At 32.8% G+C, this 25,483-nt stretch overlaps 1 protein-coding gene across 2 annotated transcripts; it reads right to left on the bottom strand.

Annotated features, from left to right (window-relative positions):
* Positions 1–5,063: 5,063 nt before the first annotated feature.
* LOC132757369 (sialin-like) lies at positions 5,064–24,659 on the bottom strand. 2 transcript variants are annotated; one of them, XM_060748635.1, is made up of 11 exons: positions 24,246–24,659; positions 18,500–18,738; positions 17,663–17,896; positions 17,025–17,112; positions 16,326–16,421; positions 14,714–14,853; positions 13,701–13,850; positions 12,906–13,038; positions 12,127–12,365; positions 11,249–11,269; positions 5,064–5,527 (listed from the first exon to the last, which is right to left on the bottom strand). In XM_060748635.1, the coding sequence occupies exons 1-11, from the start codon at positions 24,310–24,312 to the stop codon at positions 5,309–5,311; spliced, it is 1,626 nt and encodes a 541-aa protein (XP_060604618.1). In that variant the 5' UTR covers positions 24,313–24,659; the 3' UTR covers positions 5,064–5,308. The 2 variants fall into 2 exon arrangements, with proteins under 2 accessions (XP_060604618.1, XP_060604620.1); XM_060748637.1 differs by lacking the exon at positions 11,249–11,269 and having other exon boundaries at positions 24,246–24,658.
* Between the last annotated feature and the right edge of the window lie 824 nt (positions 24,660–25,483).

The following is a 25,483-nucleotide window of genomic DNA, read 5'->3' as shown; positions in this document are numbered from 1 at the left end:
TAGGACTAGCTCAGTGTCAGGGCATTTAACCAGGATTTAACCATCTGATGTCCCCACAATGTTGAGACCTGATAAAATTCTACTACTACTAAACACAGTAACTAAAAATCAGATAAATTAACACAATATTGTCACTAAATAAATCTAAATTATAATAAAAATTCATATTCATTCATATCAATATTCTCAAGCAATTCATAAAAACAAACAAATCACATAAACAAACAAATCATATAAACAAGCTAATCATACAAACAAACATATCAAGAACAAACAAATCATATAAACAAATCACACAAAAAACCAAGCTAGTCGTACAAACAAACAAATCATATAAACAATCAAATCATATAAACTAGCATGATTATGAAACATTACATAAACTTTCTGCTAAGCCATATAATGTACCTTTAAATAAAAATACCTTGTCTAATTTAGTTATTTTTCTCCCTTCAAACAAAAGTTTAAATATAATTTGATCACAAATTCACATCTAATGAGTTTGCATCGCTGAGACAGTATTCATGGCAACCAAAAACAATAAAAACAACAAAACAAAATATTGACAAAAAACTAAATCATCAATAGATTCAACTCTTATTTAAACACTTTCATGTATTTCAGTGTCAGAACTTGAACATAATTCCAAGTTATAATAAATAACACAAGACATTATCATTCGAAATTCATAAATAATTTGGCACTTAAGCTTTAGGCAGTTTGTAGCTTTTTTATCCTTCCAGTTTCAATTTTTTTTAAGTTTGGCTTTAAGTAAGTTGTAAAGTAAGACAGACACACATACAGACATGGAGATACCTGACATTTAACCATTGACCTGCTGAATTTTTAAATGAACTGGTCCATTTTACATTCTTTAAACTGTCCATTTTCAATTTTATCAAGATGAAAATGTAAATCAAGTCAGCCAAGAGTATGTCAGCTTTGATCAGACTGCACGGATGTTTAGCCTAGTCTGCCTGCATAATTGCCGCAAAGGTGAACCACTTTCGGTCACAGCAGGTTCAAGATTTAACACTGTGTGGTTTATGTGTTGAACTAGTAAGTCGCGTGGGTTCAAACCCTATCTGGGGCAATCTGTTGTTTCCATGGACAAGAAACTTTAAACTCATTATTTACAAAGGATGGTTCGAAAATGGATTCGGACGTGCTTCAATATGCTTATAACAAAAATCATACCAGTATGTCAAACTGCAAACTATGGCCAGCAATATTTAACGCAAATAAAAATCATACATATGTAGGATAGGAATTTTAGGATCCATACACCTATTTCTGGATGCATTAACATACACACGGGCATGTTAAAGTTTGATACTAAATGCCTATGTTTTTTGACACGAAATGGTAAAATAGAAACATGAAAATAAAGAGCACATTTCACAAGAAGAAGAACAACATGAAAATAATATAGGTCTATCATGGGATTTTTGTTGAACCGTAGTAAAATATTAAACACATAAAAATAATAAAATATATCAACATTTACAGCTATTTTGTTAGAAATTGTAAATAAAAATAAATATGGCAAAAAATGTACTTCTTCATTAAGGAAACAATAAAATAAATAATGAATAAATTAGGTAAATCTTACTGCGTCATGTTGCAATTAATTGGTAAGTATGCATGTCGATTTCGTAAAACGCACATGCTGCAATATAAAATCTGCTATGAAATTCCAGATGGGGAAAAATTTCCTTAATTAAAAAATTTGACATGGCAAGTCAAGGTCATTTCAGGGTCAAAGTGAACACATGATAATAAAACTGTCATTTAGCTTACATAAAATGTTATGGCCATGGTTAGAGTGGTATACATCAACAACAATGATAATATGCTCTTAGTCACACTGGCCCAGGGGGGAGGGAGGGGGGCTGGGGGAAGATGAATGATAAAGCAAGTTGAGATCATTTCATGTCAAGTTATTCTAAAATCATAATAATAAATCAGCTTCTAATCTAAGTTAGTAAATGTGCTTGAAAAACATTTATACACTCAAAGTTGTTTGGCAACTTTGCGACATTCACTGGCACATGAATTTACCAGGTGGCTTCCATTCAATACTAAATAGAATCATAAATCTGCTGGGAGGCTAATGGAATAGCTTTGCCTAAGAATGTTCTAAAAGTAATTGACAAATGGTACAATGAAATAAATCCCAAAACTCTGTCAATACAATGACAAAGATTAAAATGGCATGATAATGTTTACATAATAACACATGTACATTAAAGTGTGATAGTATTACATGCATCATAAGGCATATCACAAAACAATCTTCAACATTCCTCATAATAAACAATAAATTAAACCAAATATACTTTAAAACCTATGAATAGAACACAGCTGTTGTAATTAACTCCCAAGTACATCCATACAGCTAATTTCTATATGTGCGAATGGCTAAAATCCATGACATCACATTCATAAGTAGTGACATCAATTTGGCACCAGTGTGATTAAAAAAGAAAGCTGATACATTTTACTCCCTTGTTTTGGCATTTGAATATCTATGATAAGTTGATAACAGATTGATGTTGTCAGAACTGATGTACTTTAACACCAAACTATATTAAATCAGTGAATGATTAGTTATGGTACAAAACTTTCTATTGTAACTTTGTTACTTTTCCGAAAAATGCTTGCAGAAATTTTTCTATGCAGCAATATTATGATGAAAATATGTCGTAACATGATATCACAGATTTCTGCAAGCATATTAGGAAAAGTACAAAATCTACATTCGAAAAATATATATAAACTATTGGAATTGGTAAATGTTTGCTTCAAACATGGTAAATGTTGATAATTCAATTAATGATAAATATCAGGTAAAAGTTAGCAAATCCATATAAAATTATGGGCACGACCATTTGCAGATACACAATGTTACCATAACAACTGTCACATGATCACCCACCCTGATGATAGTAACTAAATTTATAAAGTGAAATGATTTACTTTTATAAAGTTATATGAATTACTTTTATAAAGTAATATGAATCACTTTTATAAAGTAATATGAACTATTTTTATAAAGTAATATGCATTAGTTTTGCAAACTAATGAATTATATTTTTTATAAATAAAAGTGTTCGGAATTCAAATTTTCTTCAAGCAATAATATAATCATATTACATTTAATTACCTGAATTTCATTTTCCTTACAGAAATAATGAATTACATTTAATAAAGCATATGATTGGGGTTTTTTATAATGCAACTTTATGAACAAAATTTTAAAAAAACCTGTCAGAGTGACCTAATTATTACAAATATTATATAAAGAAAGTGTTAAAACAAACATAAAATGTGTCATGATTAATAATAAAGTGCATATTCAGCAAAAAATGATAAATTGTGAAAATAAATGTGTGCATTTTTAGTAAAGTAAATTGTGACCAAAGAAAAGGCATCTTTCATAAAAGATGTTTTTTCTTTCCCACTTGTTAAATAGGGTACATAAATTGGAAATATTTAAATATTTGTCAGTCACTCAATGTCTGTATACATCAGCTTATCAATGTACAAGTTGTTGTTCACTTCGTCTTACAATAAACAATTAAACTTACAAAACTTACAAAAATACCATGTTGATGAACAAAATGAATAAAACAAAATGTGACTAAATTAAAGGTTGATTTATATTCCCATCTCTGACTGACTAGATCAGATGTGCAAATTAATTGGTGATAAACAAATGTATTAAACGTGCTTCATGGGTACATATATACAATGTTTATGCAAAATTAGCTGAAAATCACAAGATTGGTTTGAGTGAATATGTCCACTAAAGATAATAAAGAGTGTCATATCATACATGGACCATTAACCAATACAAAATAAATTGAATTCTACACACATAAACTCTATATCTAATACATACATGTACATGATACAGTCAACCCTATTTTGTAGACTAGCTCTAAATAGAGGGACCTTTAAAGACCTTAAATTCATTTCAAATATTCAAAACATTCAAGCCTACAATAAATGACCATTCATCAAACAATGTACAACTGCGAATATTACTAATATTCAAACAATTGTTTTGATAAAATTTATGAACATTACTTGTGCACAACTTTTTTGAGAAATGAACATTACAAGTGTACCACTGTTTTGAGAAATGAACATAACCGGTTTACAACTGTTTTGAGTAATGAACATAACTTGTGTACAACTGTTTTGGGCATGTGTCGATTTCAAAGACATAAATTTTTTCTTATTATTGTAGTATTGAATAATTACCTTATTAGTTATGATCAAACATTTAAATGAAATTTTAACACATTATAGTTTTGCGAATAGAGCTCTGGACGGATTTATAGATATATGCTACTCAGAAACAATTAATTTACTTTTGTTCAATTTGAATAAAAAATAAAGCCTAGAAAAAAGCCATCTGGAAATTTCTTTTAAAAGCATTAAATTCACAGCCTGATATTTTACTGACGAGACAAAAATAGTCTTAAATATTCATGCTCATCAAAAATATTAATAAAAATCAAGCAAATTTGATTTTGGTCTTGAAAAACTACCAGTAACTGTGAATTTTTGGACATTCCCTGAAATGTTTGGTTCTTATTTCATATGAGAAAAAAACAAAAATATTAAAAACTCAGAAAATGCTTAGTATTCAAATATTACTCCCTTTTTTGTCATTTATCAAGGAGCATAACTCTGAATAGTAACACATTTTGACATGGTAGAAGACAAATGTAAATTTATGCCTGAGAATTTTTTTTGTAACTTTTCATGTGAAAACACTGTTATTTCCTGATTTTAAATCACATATAAACAGTGAAAGTTAAGCAATTTGAAATGGTTCAAAAATGGGATGTTTCTAACAGATCTTTTACTCCTATTAACGGAGGTCCGTTTTTATTCTTTTATATATATATTAACGGAGGTCCGTTTTTATTCTTTTATATATATATTAACGGAGGTCCGTTTTTATTCTTTTATATATATATTAACGGAGGTCCGTTTTTATTCTTTTATATATATATTAACGGAGGTCCGTTTTTATTCTTTTATATATATATTAACGGAGGTCTGTTTTTATTCTTTTATATATATTAACAGAGATCTGTTTTTATTCTTTTATATATATATTAACGGAGGTCTGTTTTTATTCTTTTATATATTAAGTAAGAATTGAGATAATACCCTATCATATAAAGATGCTAATGATTTTTTTTAAGCTATATCTTCTTTTAGGTTTTGATATATATCAACTCCAAACTTGAGATGTCACATCATTTTTCTACCTATATCTTTATCGTCATCAAAGATGTTTTTCTTCTACTCCATTTCTTTTATCATCAGTGACCTTCACCTGCAGCTCTGTCCCCTGCAACAGCTCTTCCGCGGCGACTGCTATGACGTCGTCCCTCGCCCACGGTTGCATTTCTCCCGAGGCAAATATTCCGTAGAATACCGAGCCAAAAATATAGAATCCACCAGCTATATAGAACACTATTTGCCACTGTTCCCGAGACTGGTCCTATAAAAACATAAAAACAAAATTACCATTATTTATATTTTTTCAGTACCTATAATTGATAGACCCTTGCAAATAAACATTTGTAAAACAACCATGATTCCAAAGGAAACTTGTCTTCATATCTTTAGATTTGATCATACCTCAAAGAAATCAATTTTACCAATTACCAGATAGTTATGTAACCAGACAATAAAAAAACTAGACCTATCACTGAAGGTGATTAATACCCCCACCAGCAACTTTGACTTTTTGAAAAAAAAGTAGTCTGAAGAAAAATTTGAACACAAACTATCAACTGTGTACAAAGAAATATTTCAATTTATTGTAATCGCAACTGGGGTCTCGAAATAAGCTTGCTAAGTTTGATTACAATATCTCATTCCTAACTCTAGTTATTGTCCGGAAACCATTTTTCTATTTTTAGTAACACTGTAACGGTGACCTTGACCCTAGGGGGTCCAAATGATATACCAACCCAGGTCTTCATATAAGCTTGCTATAGGCCAAGTTTGATAACAATATCTCATTCCTAACTCTAGTTATTGTCCGAAAACCATTTTTCTATTTTTCGTAACGGTGACCTTGACCCCAGGGGGCCCAAATGCAATACCAACCAAGGTCTTCATATAAGCTTGCTATACGTCAAGTTTGATAACAATATCTCATTCCTAACTCTAGTTATTGTCCGGAAACCATTTTTCTATTTTTAGTAACACTGTAACAGTGACCTTGACCCTAGGGGGTCCAAATGCAATATCAACCCAGGTCTTCATATAAGCTTCCTTTACACCACATTAGATAACAATATCTCATTCCTACCTCTAGTTATTGTCCGAAAACCATATTACTATTTTTCCTTACGGTGACCTTGACCCCAGGGGGCCCAAATGCAATACCAACCCAGGTCTTCATATAAGCTTGCTATACGCCACGTTTGATAACAATATCTCATTCCTAACTCTAGTTATTGTCCGGAAACCATTTTTCTATTTTTAGTAACGGTGCCCTTGACCTTGACCCCAGGGGGTCAAAATGCAATACCAACCTGACTTTCCACATAAGGTTGCTATACACCAAGTTTGATTACAATACTTCATTCCAAACTCTAGTTATCGTCCGGAAACCATGATGTGGACCGACCGACGGACCGACCGACAGACAAGCTGACTCCTATATACCCCCCCTAAACTTCGTTTGTGGGGGTATAATAACTAAGTTAAAAGTGAAATGGTCTATAATGGAAATAATTGTATCAATAGCATTCAGTATTTAATATAAGAACAATCAACAAAAGAATTGTGTATGTGTCTTGTTGACAAGTGTGAGATACATGATCTGATATAACATACCGTATAAGTGGTTTTTTCTGCGGTGACTTTATTTCTGCGTTTTCTGCGGTCAGCTTCAGCACCGCAGAAATAAAAACCGCAGAATATTTCTCCACATTTTTTTTAAAGAAATGAGTTCTACATTATGACCTGTTTCCTTTAAAGGAATAAAGACTAACGGATTATAACGGTTAGCGGGTCATCGAGTTATATAAAATTGATTTCGGCTAAATATGCAATATGTGCATGTAAGGATGTAATTGTTGTTAATTATGCCAATTTATGAACAAAGAAATTCAAACATCATAGTGTTTGCCTGTACGCTAAAGGGTTTGTTTACCACTAAATCATTAAAACCATTTAAACCCTTATACTGCTAAATAATCGTCGTATACATTAATTGTTGTCTGATTTACGATAAACTTCTATCAATTTTATAAAATTAAAGATACTACCGTGGTATATTTTTCACACGTCATTTCACACTGATTTAAAGATGCAAACTGTCTATTGATGCACATTATATTTGTTTGCAAGCAAACAATATAATTGTTTGTAATTACTATATAATATAGTTCTGCGGTGACGACGGTAAACAAAATTTTAATGCGAATGTGTACATGCAAATAAAATAGGTAAAGTAATGTGACTTAGACTTTGATAAGATGAGCCGCAGAATTAAAATCACATTTTGTCCAAAGAATGTGCCGCAGAAATTAAGTCCGCAGAAATAAAAACATGCCAAAATTTTGAAATACCGCAGAATTTGGAGCCCGCAGAAAAAACCACTTATACGGTAATATTCATATAGCAGAATGACATAATAAAATGTTCTAGTACCAATTATCATTATTAATCATATAAATGTTCATAATAAATCACTTAGAACCTTATCAACATTGTTTATTCAAGAAATATTTTATTAGAATAAATTATACAAATGATACAATTCTATTGTTGTTTTTTTTTCATTTTTTTTTAAATATTTATGGTAAATGTGCCCACTGCAGACCTTATCCACTTTAAGCTGCTCTCTATATCTCATGATATTTAGCAATATTTAGGTAAATTTGATCATTTTTGACTTAATCTTTATTTATGTACATGAAAGTCTAAAAATAAAACAATTAATGGGCCTTGTTTGAATGACCAAACCAAAATCTTTTTTTTATGTTTCCCTGCAAGAATATTGGAAAAAAGTGAAGCAGTAAGCACTAAATCAACATATATCAGAAAGAATATGCACACATAAAGAGCTGAAATCATCTCTCGAAATTTATACTAGAACTATAATCATTTTATCAGACAAGTCTTGCATGTTTAGTATGTGTTTGACAGAAAAATGTTTTTGTTTTTTTTACCTTCATGCCTGACCCTGCCCCTAAACTAAACAAAGTTAACAAATATTTTTCCAATTACAGCTTACTTAAGCACCCAAGCAAATATCATAAGACTTTTACCCAACCTGTGAGATTTTTATTCCAAAGGTTACCATTTAATTTTTTTTTATCTCTTAACATGAAGTTTTAATATGCTATATACAAACAAACAATTCAAGTTTACTTAACTATATAGATTTTGATTCTAAGGTCATGAAATGAAATCCTAAAACTATTAAGATTCTCTTGTTTTTCTTTTTTTTTTTGTCAGGTTTTAAGTTATATAAACACATATGGCTACTTTCTAGCTTTACTGGTAGAGGAAGACGTTAAGTGTCTCTCCCTGCATTATTTCAGACACCAGCAAAGATTTAAGAAGAACTATCGACTTTTTGTAAGCCATCTTCTTTACTAAAAGACTCCAAAGTCTAAAAGTCTATAGCAGAATTTAAAGTCATATTGTGACAGGCAAGTGGTTAAAAGCCAACCTTGACTATTTGGCTATGAACCCATCCCCCACCCTCCCCCTAACCGAGAATAAATGTAATAAGTTGTAACCTGTGTTTGGAGCATGTCAGTCCCAATACTTACCGATTCAAGGGGCAAGTACAATTTTGCATCAAAGATCAGAGGGAACTGATGTTCAGAACTAGTTAAATTTTCTTGTAGAGAATTTGGGTTTAAAATCTTAGCAATTAAAAACATATGTGAGGTAATTCACTAACACACTACTGACTTAACAACACGTAAATGAGGATATTTACTGATACACACTTCCAAAACAACACTGAGACAAAAATTCTTAAAATAAAAAAGATATAAAAAAAATATCATAAAGGCACCAGATTATAAGAAATAAATTTGACGCATTATATATATAAAATGTGGCAATGAAAAGGTTACGATCTTTTAACATTAATACATCCAAAATCACATAGTGGTATCGCACATTTAAGTTACTGAACTTAAAACACATTTTTTTAAATGATGTGCAATATCTTATAGCTGCATGTCTCCAGATGAGCCAAAATATTTTTAAGAAAATCAAACTTGAGAAAAATGAACCAAGATTTTAAGAAAAGTAAAATGATTCAAGATTCAAGTAATAATTTAAATGTAATTTGCGATTAATGGCTGATTTTCCAGTATAAATCACCATATTTCTACTGCTTGACTAACGTTTTCAGAGCTACTTTCTCACATTTTGACCTCTTTTTGGTAATTTACACTAAGTGCCGTGTGCAATGTGTAAATTACTTTCTTTGTTCACTTCACAATATTTTACTTTTAAATACATTTCAAAATTTTCATGAAAATTTGCATAAATTTGGAGTTATGCTGCTTTAAGAAAAAAAATACATATTTAATGAAACAGTCACAGTTTAAAAGTGTGTATCAGAAAAACACAGTGAATAGAAGGTGAAAAAGTTTGAAAAATTAAAGTGACATTAATACATCCAAGCATAAATGGTGAGTGTTCAGGGAAAATTCAAAAGAACTTCACATTTTGACGTAACTTTTTCAAGTTTATACATGTATTTTACTTCGCATTAATATGAATAATCAATAACACATGTGATGTGACTCAAAGAAATATTCATATTATATTCGTTGGCATTTATCAGTAACATTAGTGTGTAGTCTTTTATATTTTAAGCAACTTTTAATATTATATTCTAAACATTTCTCATTATATGTTATTAGTCAATCACTATTACATATTACAGTTTTGTTTTAAAGGTACATATCTACATCTAGTACAACTAAACTTGACAAGCAGGAAATGAGCATACTGCATACTGTCGTCAAGATTTCATTGAGAAAAGTAAGGCATTTCATTGAGTATTTATATCATGATATTGATAAGAAATAGCAATTTTTGTATCATTACTATATAATAAACTCAAGAAATTAGAATATAAAAGAAATATAAAGAAAGCATTGATCTTTGCACCACATGTAAGCTCTTGTGAAAATTTAAGCAAAACCATCACGAAGCTGAACAAGAATGTTGACATGATGCCACTTTAAAAATGATTAAAAAACTTACTTTTTTGGTTTTGTTTGTTTGAGTTTTATGTCACACCGGCACAGTATACTGTATAGGTCATATGGCGACATTCCAGCTTTACAAGTGGAGGAACGAATGGGCACCTGAGTAGAACCACTGAGGTTCTGTAAGCTAACAGCATAGCTTCCTCACATGAAAAAATCCAAAGTCCCTGTTGGGATTCGAACCCACAGCAGTGAGGGGCAAGTGGTTTGAAGTCAACAAAATTAAACACTCACAACCGATGCCGCCCTTATAGTTTTGTTGGATTTTAAGTGACTCTGTAAAGGTCAAAAGGTCAAATGGCATTTTCCAGATTTTCATTGCAACAAGGCATCTAAGTAGAACGCTAGCCGCATAGTTTCCTCACATGAATGAGTCCAAAGTCTCTGATGGGATTCGAACCTGCAACCTCGCCAGGGGCAAGTGATTTTAACTTGGTGACAATAATCATTTTGCCACTTAGGCCATAACTTTGAACTGATAAAATTTTTTAGCCAGTGACCTTTACTATTCCGATATCTACAAATGGACGATTACAATATCTACAAATGGACTATTCCAACCTCAAATCAGATCCATTACAAAAATTTAACAGGATACGGATCATCCTGTTTAATTCACAAAAATCACATAACATACATAACAGAGATCAACAATAACTACAGTTAAACTCAAACTGTGAGAAATGAAAAAGACATAGAAATGTGTAATGACAAAGTGAAATTTAGAAAAAAGTTATTCTTGGAAATATATGCTTAGCACAGGGAGTCACTTACCAAACAACCATTAGTTTTAAGAATAATTTTCCAGACAAGTGCAAAATAATTTTTCAAGTCATCATTTTCTCCAAAATTTAAATCATTAACATTCAAAATATTATGTAGAATTAAATACTTTCAGATGATAACGTATGAAATATTATTTAACATCGGCCTTTAATAAGAAAGATAGTTATATATACCTCTGCAGAAGCATCTTTGGTCTAAATTGACATTGGGAAATAAAATATTCAGATTAAAGAACTAAACTATTATGTTTATAAAAACAATAAAACAAAATAAATACAGAATGTTCATACAGCGTTTTAATTGAAGTGTCTCTTAAAGGTGAAAATGCTTGAAAATGTCAGAAAAATGTCGGACATATACAATATGTGCACAGTGCAGGCACAAAGTTAGAATAGTAGAAATTTGTAACATAATTTCCCCTTAATAGGTGCATAAAACCGTATTTATCGTAACATATTTTATTTCATGTAAATTTTATTAAAGTCAGAATTTTACACTTGTTTGGCAGTAAATAGTGTAATATACTGGAGTTATATATTAAAGCATAAAATATTTAACAGCAAGGTGTTAGTTATATATATGGTTACCAATTAAAAGCAAAGTGTACAATTCCACAATTTTTCTGCCCTTTGGTGTAAAGAAATTGGATAATTTGCTTTCCTTAAAAGCTAATTTTGACATTAGTTTCTAAGTCAGCATGAATATGCCACTTTTGCAAAACAACATTACATGCCTGACATTTGGTCAGGCTATCCAGAATATTTTCATTGTAATGTCAAATAAATATTTATTGACGATTTCTTTTATAAATGATTAATCATGCCTGACTAGTTGCATGCTGAAGTTATCTTGGCCACTCTGCCATTATGACTTACAATATTAGATAGGTAACATTCCGGAAACCTGGGTAGAAAATTTATGTATTTGTACATTTTATATTTGAATATACTGGCTTTATAATGGTGTATATAAAGCTATACAGATGCATTCACAATGTCAATAAAAAAAATATTGATTTAAATACACAACTGCATTATAATTATATTCTCACCTCAGTTATCACGCCAACAACATATGGTGATAAAAATCCCGTCACAGCTGCAATAGAGTTTGTGATACCAAACAATATCCCCGCAAACGCTGGAGCAATGTCCATGTGGTTTACAATCCATCCGCTGTACTGGAACCCGGTTGTTGCCACGCCCAGAACCAGCAGGGCAATAGCAAAACCAGGCTGGGTACAATCCACGTAACCTAGACAAATCAGTAGAGCAGCTGGCAACAACATTCCTAGAAAATAAAATACAATCATAGACAATAAAATAACTACAAAACATTCCTATGAAACAAAATGAAAACAAAAGTGTAAACATTCTTTGAAAAGTAAATGAACACATTGGCACCCCTTTATAATGCTTAAATTGGGATCCAAGGACTTAAAAAGCAATATATACAGGTTTTTATATATGATATCCATCTAGAGATCAGATTGTTGAAAGGAAGAAATTCATTGTATTACCCCAACCACATACATACAACGGCAACATTTTGTTATATTTCAATCAATGCAAATCATTTTCATATAATAATAAATCTATTTCTTAATCATGTAAATAATTGAAACAAATATTATGTTGAAAAATATTATTAGGCAATGTACTTCTATTAGAACAACGAAGAGCTGTCCATAGGACAACATGCTCGACTATTCTCAGTGTTTGATAGCAAAAAAAGAGCTTGGATAATATAGAAAAATCTGGGTTCAAAAGGGGCAATTATTCTGTCAAAAATTAAACTGTGACTTAACAGCCTAGTATAGCCTCACTTTACCTGTGATGGTAAAAGCCTTTCTTGTGATGGTTATAGAACAACAGCCTTTAGACATGATAAAATCAGCAATCCAGCCTGACACATTTATCATGGCCCAAAACACTATGTAAGGTAACGCAGAAAACAAACCATTCTGAAAAATTACAGAAGAAAAAAAATCAAGAACATAATAAACAAAGTCACCTGTTACATGTTTGTTTGATTGGGTTTTACGTCACACTGACAAGAGTATAGGTGCCCTGGTCATATGACGATGTTCCAGCTTTTCTAAAGAAAGACATCAAAGTGCGCTTCAGTGCATTATTTCAAGCATAAACGGGCACCTGAGTAGAACCACCGACGTTCTCTAAGCTAGCTGGATAGACCACTTATATGGAAAAGTTTATACCATTTCAGACCTCTTAAAATTATAGTGACTTCCCAGAGAGCCTGTAACCCTCAACAGATTTTCAGTTCGAGTCTGTTAAATGTTTGATGGTCAACTGTTTGGACACTATAATGGTAAAAGGCTCTCAGCAATGTGTACTATTTTTCATATAATGGCATATCTCTTATTTTAGAAGATTTTGCATCAATCTTTTCTATTTCTCTCTGAAACAAAATATTATTTTGCTAATTTAAAGTAGGGTTTTATCTGTTAAGCAATGATTTCATGCATGCAGCATTAGTTGTTAAGACAATTTACTAACATGTTTGCTTCATACAAGCATTTTGGAAGAATTCTTGAATTTTTCAAAATTCTAATAAATTTTTTTTTTACAGTTGATATATAGCTTAATACACTTCAATACTTACAGCAGATATGTCTAGTTTCAACACTTCATTCATATATGTTGGTATACTAGTCAACAAAGTGTATGTTCCCCAGTCAGTGGTAATATTAGCTACCAAAATGGCTATCACAGGCATTGATAGGGCCATGCCCTTCCATGGAACATCTAACTTCTGAAAAAATTAAATTAACTGTAAGTCGCAGTATTCTTCCAATCTTCCAAGTTCATGATAAAATAGTTTTTCCATGTTAAAAACTTTTTCATTGTAGCTTAAAAGATGTTATCTGGAACTCGGCAAATGTGGATTTTTCTGAACTAATGCCCCAGTACAAACAAATTTTAACTACTATAACTTCAAGGTGCACTCCTGGTCACAATAGATTAGTCAACCTGTTGCACTTACTTTTGAAGCTGTAACATTAAAAGTTTGTTAGTACCCACAGGTTTGCTTGGAAAAATCCTTAAATATTCTAATAAGTAAGTCTATTGCTATGATAGCTATCATCTGTACTGTTAGTTGTAAGTTTTAAATGAAACACTTAGGCAGAAGGTCATAAGAAAATTCGGCACTTATTTTGAAAATTTTTCCTAAAACTGATGAAAACTTTTGTCCAGATTAAAAGATTGGACAAGTTCAAATCATAATTGACATAAATTTATTCCATACATTTTAGAGTTGGAAGAGAAAATAATCTTTGAACCTATGTATTATTTATAAGCAAGTTATGGCTGAATAAATTCTGTAGAACCTATTTAACTTAAGGGTAGCAAACTCAACAATAACCAAAAATTGACCCAATAACGTATCTCAAATACTGTATAAGTGGATATTTCCTGTGTCGAAAAGCTAGCGAATTAAAACCCCAGACATACGAGACAGTGAGAATATATATGCAAATCATGCAAGGGTAGAATTTAATGACAGGTTGGTTGATATTTACGCTAGAGGTAATTTAATATAGCAATTTTCATCAATTCGTGAAATTCGCAAATATTTACACGTCGCTAACTTAACTGCTTATACAGTACACTAACCTTATCACCATCTGAGTTTACGCTATCTTTCAGGGCATGTTTGATGTAATTTCTCTCAGCTTTCGTTATTCTTTTATGTTGAGATGGGGTATCGCTCACAAAAAACATCCACAGTACAAACCAAACAAAACTTAATATTCCTGAAATTGAATAAATTGAATGAGAATGATATTTCATAGAAAAACAATACATTGTAATTTGATATAAAAACTCCTCACTTTATAAATGGACTAATCAAAAATCAACTTTAGCACTACATTCGTAAGGTAAGAAGCATTAAACATGCTTGTAAGTCATGCATTTCAAATAACATTATAAAACATATGAGCCGTGTCACGACATAACCAACATAGTGCGTTTGATACCAGCATGGATCCAGATCAGCCTGCGCATCTGCGCAGTCTGATCAGGATCCATGCTGTTCGCTATCAGTTTCTCTACTTGTAATAGGGTTGGTAAGCGAACTGCATGGATCCTGATCAGACTTCGCGGATGTGCAGGCTGGTCTGGATCCATGCTGGTCGCAAACCCATTATGTTGGTTTTGTCATGATGCGGCTCATATATTTCCCCTTTCTAAGAAAAACACATTTTGAGATGGTCATTTTAGCATACAACTGCCTCCTTATGACAAATTATTAGCCTTTATTACAATTTTCCTACAACTACATGTCAATTTGTTTTCTTATAAATCACTAATGCAAAACTCATCTGAAGAGTACATCTGTATTTCTCAGAATTGATATTGACCTTATAGTATATGATGTATAACAATGGTGTAAAAGAATGATTGCAGAGGAATATAATATTATAGAGGATATTCAAGTTTATTATATACTTAAAAATGAAATATTGAGAAATATTGATGAAATAAAATGCGTATTTTCATTTCCCGTATTTTCACTCTAAAAATTTATTTTTCACTGCAGTGAAACATATTTTCCGTATTTTCTCTGGTGTCTTGCCGGACTACTTTCTTTTAAATTCTGCCAGTACACAAAATTTAAGGGAAAGTCTTTCAAATTTTAATGTCAAAAAAGAGAAAAATGTATATAATAAACAGAAAATTCAAGTTTTTTCTATAAATACATGATTTATTTTCATCTTGTGGCATGAAAATTACCATATTTCACTCGTGGCTACCGCCACTCATGAAATATTTATTTTCATACCACTCGATGAAAATAAATCATGTATTTATAGACAAAACTTGAATATCCTCTATTTCTTCTATAAATACATGATTTATTTTCATCAAGTGGTATGAAATATGGTAATTTTCATACCACAAGATGAAAATAAATCCTGTATCAATAGAATAAACTTTATTTTCTGTTTATCATATACTTTTTTTCTTTTTAAAACTTTATGAAAAGGAAGAATGCCCTTTTAATTTTCTGTAATATCTGAATATAGAAATAAGTAGTCCGACAAGACACCAGTGAGTATACTAAATATATGTTTCACTGCAGTGAAAAATGAATTTTTACAGTGAAATACGAAAAATAAAAGTATGCATTTTATGTCATTAATAATTCTCAATATTTTATTTACAAGTATATAATAAAAACATTTATCTCTCATATGACACTGCCATATCTATATATACATACCTAATACATAAAATATAGATGGCCAACCACCAGCAAACCCGTATTTACAGAGTAGACCTGCTAGAGGGAACGTGATAACATTGCCCACCTGTGCCCCTGAAAATAAACATTTATATAATAAATGTTAAATCTATATTATAAAGCATAGATAATTGAAAATTTCCAGTTAGTTAGTTCATTCGCTTTCCATTAAAAATCTGAACAGTCAATATTTCCATATTAAGAATTAATTTTAATTTCTCCCCGTCATATGTACATTTACGAGCTTTTTTTTTAAAGTAACATACATGTAATAGTACATGTATGAAAGTCATGACTGTTTTATATAAACAAAATTATTCAAAATACAATCATGACATAAATAATCATTAATATAAAATTTAATGTTGAATCAAAGTTACGACATAAATAATTTTGATGGTAAGGTTGTGTTTTGTTTTTTCATTGAAAAAGTACATATATATTATTACAAAAATCACCAAAAAAGTATTTTTTTCCAAATGAATTTGTAGTGCTCTGTAAATGTACATTTTACCAACATAGGTAAATGCTTTGTATACCGTACATACATGTATATAAGTAAATGTTTTATATAGGGTAGTAACCTACACATACAATGTTGTATGTAGTGTAAAAATTCGAGAAAAACGATTATATGCTTTATCAATGGTATATAACATAATCACAGATGGTACCTACCAGCATAAGTAAAAGCTGCCAATTTACTTCGCTCCAGTGGTGGTGCCCATGATCCCCATAGGGCATGCATTGATGGATAACAAACACCCTGGTAATAAAAGAACAAAAAAATAACTGTATTTATTTCCAATTTATGTCAAATATTTTTCAGTTTATCTTAAAACTATACAATGTTTAATGTACATTGATTTTTTTCTTATTTTTTTTAACAGCCGAATAAAGTTCCCCCTAATCCCAAAAAGCCAAAGTGTACCCCGAGGATGCTTTATTCCCCCCCCCCCCCCCCCTGAAATGCCCTGAGACAATTTATCACCAAAAGTATGACTTAGCCGAATTAGATAAGCTTGATGATAAATACAATAGACTGAAAGACAAAAAGCTGTCAGTATAGATAGTGTCTGCTCTGTACCTTGTGTGTTCAACTGAAATAAATAATAAATTTGATTATATATGGCTTGCTCCTTTTTTCAGTTAATTTTTTAATAATCATTTACCCCTTTTTCTGATTTTTCACGCTATTTTTTTCCCCTTTAGAAACTCACAGGTTGTTTTGAAAATTCATAAAAAAGTCACTGATTATACTAAAATAATCAATTAAAAAAAAAAGATGATTTATAGCGAGAAATCAACATACTAACCGAGGTTATCCCAACAATGACACGTAAAACTATCAACATAATATAGTGCGTTTGTGCTGCAAATGGCGTGAGAAATGTAGCGATAGTTGCCCCTAACATACTGTATCCCAAAACCCTCTTTCCTCCCACTTTAGTTGCAAGCCAGCCCCCTGGAATTTGGGTGAGCAGGTAGCCCCAGAAAAATGATCCCAGTATCACACCTTGTATAGACTTGTTCCATTCAAATTCACCATCCTAAAGAAAAAGATAAAATCAGAGTGACAGAAAATCAAGTATGAGAAAAATTGAGTTGTTTTTTTAGTATGATAATACAAATCGTCGCATCGTTGCCTTTTTATTAAATATACTGTGCTAAGATGATGTAATATTTAATTTATATTTACAATATCATTTGACATTATATTACAAGACTATAATGTATAATTAGAACTCATTTACAAAATATAGTACTTTAAAGAAACTTTATCATCAAACATTAATACTGCACTGCCACAGAATTGCTTTCTTCCTTCAAATTTGAAAAAAAAGAGCTTGAAAGAAGCACTTACATATTATAATCACATTCACATTGAACACTTCATTAAGTGCTAAGATATCTATACTCCTTACAAAAATTTCATTCTTCAAAATCATCTACATAACCACATAACCTCATAACCTTTATAGAGCACCGCCCTTTGCCCTTTGGAAGACAAAAATTTTGTTTGTTGCAGAGAAGTGATGCTCTAGAGGTATTTATTAACCTTTTGCTTAAGTCTTACTTTTACTTAGTGGTCTTTGTATTATTATTATTGTTATTGCTACACAAAGGGTTGCTCAATAGAGGTTTCACTGTACCTGCATATCTTTGCTACTTGTTCCATTGGCATCGACTGCCCCAACCATTCCACATTGGCTACTATAGCTGCTAGTCTGTGATCCATTACCACTTGTATTGGCATCCTTTAGGCGGAGAGCTGTCTGATTAACCATGCATACAATAGCTACACTCATATTCACACGTAGGGCATATACATTCACAAATCCAAAAAATCCCAAAACTGCGAGCGCTAGACGACAGGAGGTCCACCATGGTACTGAAACGCACATAAATTATTATTCATCAATATCATTAGTTAAAATGTTGTATAATTCTGTTGTATTTTTAGCCTGTATGTTAAAACATCCCCTTTTGCCCTTTGATCCCTGGTTAATTAACACATGTTTTCTTTAATTAGCACATCTGTTGTCTCAGATAAAAAATGAAAACCTGTATGATATTATGAATAATTATATACATAAAATTCAGTTTCAGATCAAAAATATCAATAAAAAAGTGTTATTTGGATAACCTAGCTGAAATGTTTATATCATCATCATCATCTCAAGTAATTGCATCACTCCGCAAGGAGTATACTCGCAATCGGATAAAAACTGTATATACATACGCAGCAGGCAGGACTGACTGTTTTCCAAAATAAAAAGTTTCCTTATTTATAGTTTCTAAACAACTCCGTGATTAGTATTTTATATGTTGGCTGGCCAGAGCTGATTGGAAAGCATCCAGGCTGGTCTGTCTGGTCAACAACGTCTTGCGGCAGCTTGTTCCAAAGCACGATGGTTGCGGGAAAGAAACTATTTTGGAAGATGGAGGTGCGTGCTCTGATTTGGCGGAAGCGTTGGTTGTGCCCTCTGACAGTCTTAGCATTGGTAAGTGGAGGATCTGGTATAATATCCACAAGGTTGTGCATTATCTTGAAGAGCATAGTTGTTCTGGTGTTGTTGCGCCGGTGTTGGAGGGTGTCCCATTTGAGGTCGGTAAGCATGTCGGTGACGCTGCTTGTTCGCGTGTAGTCTTGTTTCACGAATCTTGCAGCGCGACGTTGGACCATTTCTAGTTGGTTGATAAGACCCTCAGAGTGAGGGGACCAGACAGATGAGGCGTATTCAACAGTAGGTCTGATATATGTCTTGAAGGCATTAGACTTGGCGCTTGGAGGGCTAGATCGTATGTTTCGCCTGATGAATGACATGGTGGAGTTAGCCTTTTTGGTGATGTTATCGATATGTTTTTTCCATGAGAGGTCTGAAGAGATGGTGACTCCAAGATATTTGGCATGATCTGCAGTGTTGAGTTCTTTTCCGTGGATGCTATAGGTGTTAGTACTAGGTTTTCTTTTTGTTGAGATGTGGATGACTTCACATTTGTCGGGATTAAAAGCCATCTGCCAATCATCCTCCCAGGATTGGAGACAATCAAGGTCATGTTGAAGTTGGCGTGAGTCCTCAAGGCTACGGATGATTCTATGCAATCATCGGCGAAGAGTCGAGCCGTGGATTGGACTTTCGATGGTAAATCATTGAATTGATGTAGGCCAAGAAAAGAAGAGGGCCAAGGACGCTGCCCTGAGGGACACCAGAGGTGACAGGTGAGGTAGCTGAAAAGGAGCCCTCAAGGACAACCTGTTGTGTGCATGACGAGAGAAAGTCTTCAATCCAGGAGTGGGTTGTGCCTCTTATTCCATAATGGTCCAGTTTCTGAAGGAGACGTGAGTGTGGAACTTTATCAAATGCTTTTGAGAAGTCAAGCAGAACAGCGTCAATTTGATGGTTGTTATCTATTCCTTTGGCTAAGTCATTGATGGTCATTAGTAGTTGAGTGTCGCAGGAGCGTTTTTTTCTGAACCCATGTTGGTAGTCAGAGAGGATGTTGTGTGAGTCAAAGTGAGACATGATGTTGCTGAAGATGATGGGTTCCAGTACTTTGCAGGAGATTGATGTTAGAGAGATAGGTCTGTAGTTGGATGGTGATGAGTGATTTCCTTTTTTGAAGACAGGTGAGACAAGGGCGGTTTTCCAGTCAAGTGGGATCTGACCTTGATCCAGAGACAGTTGGAATAGCTTTGCTAGGCCTGGAGACAACTCTTCTGATGCAAGTTTGAGGAGCCTAGTGGGTATCTTGTCTGGGCCTGGAGCCTTGTGTGGCTTAAGATTTGACCTTTTCCAAAACCTAGTTAAACACCATTTTCCGGTACGTTACAGATTTAGCTCTGGGGAATTACACCAAATGAAATACATAACACAGTTACATGACATTTCTATTTTTCCATCATTCTTTTACTGTTTAAGGTGAAAAAATTGATGTTTTTGAAAATTATCAATATTCCTTTAATATCTATTGCAAATTTTTCAAAAAAATAAATTGTTTATAATGAAAATCAATAAAATTTAAACAGACATAGTGGAATCTTCCATAATAAATAAGGTTATTTTCTGCGTCAACTTGTGTATTTACTTTATTTTTTGTATGGAATTATTCATACAATGATATTTAATTACTTTCTTATAAAGAAATAACTGTTTTATTTTAATTTAATTTAAAACAAGGGTGCCATAGTCACAAAATACGCCCGTTTACGAAAGCTTTAGCTGGAGATGGGGGCATTATTGATAAGTGTTATCTAGCAAGCAAGCTTTTATTCTTGGCACTGTGTTGTTAAATGAACCTTAAAACAAATCAGTAGGGAAGATATGCACAGGATGTGTGACCTTGACCTTGGTCGCAGGGGACCTGAATTTTATGCACGGCACTCAGCCTCACAATGATGAACATTTGTGCCAAATTATATTGAAATCCCTCTATGCATGTAGAAGTTTTGCTCCAGACAAGCGTTTTTCTATGAGCTCTAACTGTGACCTTCACCTTTGACCTAGAGACTTGGTTCATGTGCAGGGCACTACGTCTCATGGTGGTGAACAATTCTATAAAGTAACATTAAAATTCCTCCATGCATGTAGAAAATACGCTCCGGACAACATCTGGATATTAATCATCTCCAGTGACCTTGACCTTGCAAATATTAACCTAAATTAAATGTGTCACACCTGTAGTCATGATAGTTACCATTTGTGCTACAATCCATCAATAAATGATGACTAAATGGTCCCTATACACATCTTCAAATTTTTATCTGAACTTTGACCTCTATGTGTAACCTTGACTTTGGTCGCAGGGATCTGAATTTTGCGTGCGACACTCAGCCTCACAATGGTGAACATTTGTGCCAAGTTATATTGAAATCCCCCTATGAATGTAGAAGTTTTGCTCCTGACAAGCGTTTTTCAATGAGCTCTAAGTGTGACCTTGACCTTTGACCTGGAGACCTGGATCATGCATGGAGCAATACATATCATGGTGGTGAACATTTCATAAAGTATTATAAAATTCTTCCATACATGTAGGAGATATGCTCCAGACAAAATCTGGATATTTCACCATCTTTAGTGACCTTGACCTTGCATATATTGACCTAAAGTACATGTGTCACAGCCGTAGTCATGATAATGACCATTTGTGTTACAATCCCTCAATAAATGATGATTAAATCGTCCCTATACACATCTTCATATTTTTATCTAAACTTTGACCTCTATGTGTGACCTTGACCTTGGCTGCAGGGACCTGAATTTTGTGCGCAACACTCCGCCTCACAATGGTGAACATTTGTGCCAAGTAATATTGAAATCCCTCTATGCATGTGGAAGTTTTGCTCCGGACAAGCGTTTTTCAATGAGCTCTAAGTGTGACCTTGACCTTTGACCTAGAGACCTAGTTCATGTGCGTGACATGGCTTCTCATAATGGTGAACATTTCTGTGAAATTTCATTAAAATCCCTCCATGCGTGTAGGAGATATGCTCCGGACAAAATCTGGATATTTCATCATCTTTAGTGACCTTGACCTTGTATATATTGACCTAAATTATATGTATCACAGCCATAGTCTTGATAATGACCATTTGTGTTACAATCCCTCAATAAATGATGACTAAATGGTCCATATACACATCTTCATATTTTTATCAGAACTTTGACCTCTATGTGTGACCTTGACCTTGGCTGCAAGGACCTGAATCTTGCGCGCGACACTCCGCCTCACAATGGTGAACATTTGTGCCAAGTAATATTGAAATCCCTCTATACATGTGGAAGTTTTGCTCCTGACAAGCGTTTTTCAATGAGCTCTAAGAGTGACCTTGACCTTTGACCTAGAGACCTGGTTCATGTGCGCGACACTGCTCCTCATAGTGGTGAACATTTGTAAGAAGTTTCATTAAAATCCCTCCATACATGTAGGAGATATGCTCCGGACAAAATTGGACGCCGCCCGCCCGCCAGGGGCGTTCCCATAATACGTCCCGTTTTTCAAACGGGCGTATAAAAAGGCCGAAAACATCGAGTTCGCTATTACGATGGTCCCCTATGGTACCACTGTTCTTATTATTTCCAGCAAATTTTACACATAAAAAAGACCTTGTATTTACTATTTTATTAAATTATGTTAAACTGTCGCATCTTGACTTTAAAATACACATGTCATTCATAGAATAATTCAATGATTTATATTAGAAACATCTATGGTCATTTAGTCATGTTTTGAATGGGAGCTTAAACGGAGAGCACTAAGGTACCGTGGTATGTAAATTGATTGCCCATTTTGGCTTCAGTAGAATTTTTTCAACAGAATATGACATCACTCATGATCACTGCAGTTTCAGCAGACGACCTTTATTTGTCAGAACATGAAATTTTCAGTTTAACCGGTAAATATGGGATAAAATTAAAAAAGTATTTCCAACACACTCGGGCAGCTTTGGTTTTTTCTATCAATGACAGAAATTTATTTAAAATGAAAATATTTCGAATATTTGTTTTCCAAATTCAAAAAAGCAGCACTTCAACTTTCACTTTAATGGTGGAAACATTCGATTGGTCGCATTCAGTGAGTATAGAAACACATTTTCCGATTGCACCGGAATGGGCAAGGACGCGTTACCCGCGGGGAGTACTACATGTATACACTCCATTAGGTAGATTCCCCAGAGCTATGTGTAGTGGAACCCCATTGTATCGTGCTATTCATTGTATCGATCTATTTACAAATCTTTCGATTTTTTTGCAAAATGCACTAGCAACTGATTGCTAACATTTACAACAGTGTCACGAAAATCTTTCGCATTCGTTTTGTGCCGTAAAAATGATAAAAAACATGTTTCCAGTACCGTCAGACTTTGTAGATAATAAATAGACTTAAAATTAGTGTGTTCTTATTAAAAACACATTTACTGCCTGTTGAAAGTTCCTAAATTTATGCTGACATTTTAAAACAGACATCTTTGATTCTAATTGACTGAAAAATCTAGCATAAAGATGGGTCAGACTTCCAAAACTTTGACTAACTGAGCGATTCTCACAATGCATCGATATAATGGCGTGACCTAATTCTTCAACCTGTTTGACATATCTGTAAATAACCGTTTATTCCAAAGCTAAAAACTATATATCAGTGATGTTTGTCATGTAATATTTTTGACAAAAGAATCAAAATAAATGATACAAAATAAAGATTCAGGGAAATTTAAATTTTTTGACTGCAGTTGTGATTTATGAGTATAGATCGATACAACGGGGTTCCAGGCTACAGAAAGTACCGGAAAACGGCGTTTAGCTAGGTTTTCGAATTCGTTTGTTCTAAGCCAACATAAAATAGCACAGTAATATTTTGTTCATATAAATTTATTTATCAAATAAGATTGATGCTTACCAGATTCTTTGTCAAAATCATCTTCCACATCAACCTCTGGGACTGGATTGCTTCTTCCTTTTCCCATTTTCTAAATCTAAGATCTAAATCCTGTTTTCTAATGCTTGATTCAAAATTAGTTCCACTTGTCTAAACTAAACACAGTTCGTTTAACTTTGATCAATTCGCCTCAAGATCTTATCTAAATCCTCATGTGTAGACTAAATCTGCATGAAAAGAAAAAGTTCCCCCTCAAATCAATAAAACTTAATCGAAAGTCGAACACCCTTATCTTAAAATAATTATTTATTCAATTAATTCTAAATTTATCTTTAAAATAGTTTTAATTGCATGTACATTATGTTACACGTTTTTCTCTGAGCCCAACGTAAACAAGGTGATGCAACCGGATGCTTGTTTTTGCTGAAGGCATATTCGTTTCATGCCAATACGGATTAAGGGTTGTCACGTGATCAATGAAAAAAACGATATTACTTTGTCCGTATGTAGCTTAAATAGGTTTATGCAAATGTTTAAAGATATGGGGATTGTAGCAAAATATTTTTAAATTGCTCTTATTAATGCCATTTTCAAGATATACGTTTAAGACTCAACGCTGATGTTTGCAGACGACAAAATTTTATGCGTTTGAGTTTCAAACGAATATTACCATTATTTACCGGAAAATGACGTGGATGACCGAAATGTTACGACTGAGACAATCGCAACTTTTCGGCCTTTTCCGTACGTCTTCGGATAATTTGCCCAAATTCCCATAATTAACCACAATGAAAACACCATACGTTCGTAGTACTATAGTGGATATGGAAAACTCGATAGTAACATTTAACAAATGTGTCCATATATGAAGAAAAAATGCAACACTAATTGCAAACGTATAAAAATCAAAATAGATTTATTTACTGCTTTTTCATGATAGAACCTATTAAAAAACAAGAGCAATGCTATTTTAAAGTGGGGCAATATATGCCCAAATTTAATCAAATACATGTAATCGATCTCTTAGGGAAGAGACCTATTCATTATACTCGGCCAAAAATGTTTTATCTTAATTATCCTAATAATACTAAATAACCCCGAGGAAGCATTTTGTATCAATGCTACATGCCAAATATCTAAGCTCTGTCACATTGTAGTTTCACACAATAAGATTTTAATGTATTTTCCTATACAAGTCAATATAAATCAAGTGATCACAGAGACATTTTGACCAAAGGGGCATAATTAATATCACATAG

This window comes from Ruditapes philippinarum, unplaced genomic scaffold, assembly GCF_026571515.1.
Source record: "Ruditapes philippinarum isolate M1 unplaced genomic scaffold, ASM2657151v2 ctg617_1_1_1_1, whole genome shotgun sequence".
NCBI lineage: Eukaryota > Metazoa > Mollusca > Bivalvia > Venerida > Veneridae > Ruditapes > Ruditapes philippinarum.
The sequence above is the reverse complement of the archived record's forward strand: the minus strand, read 5'-3'. Positions and strand labels throughout refer to the sequence as shown.

Coding starts and splice junctions, on each gene's coding strand:
- LOC132757369 (XM_060748635.1), bottom strand. CDS start 24,312: ATGGGAAAAGGAAGAAGCAATCCAGTCCCAGAGGTTGATGTGGAAGAT. Junction 16,422..17,024: donor GGCAGCTTTTACTTATGCTG/GTAGGTACCATC, acceptor GTTTATTTTCAG/GGGCACAGGTGGGCAATGTT. Junction 11,270..12,126: donor TTGTTGGCGTGATAACTGAG/GTGAGAATATAA, acceptor ATGTCAATTTAG/ACCAAAGATGCTTCTGCAGA.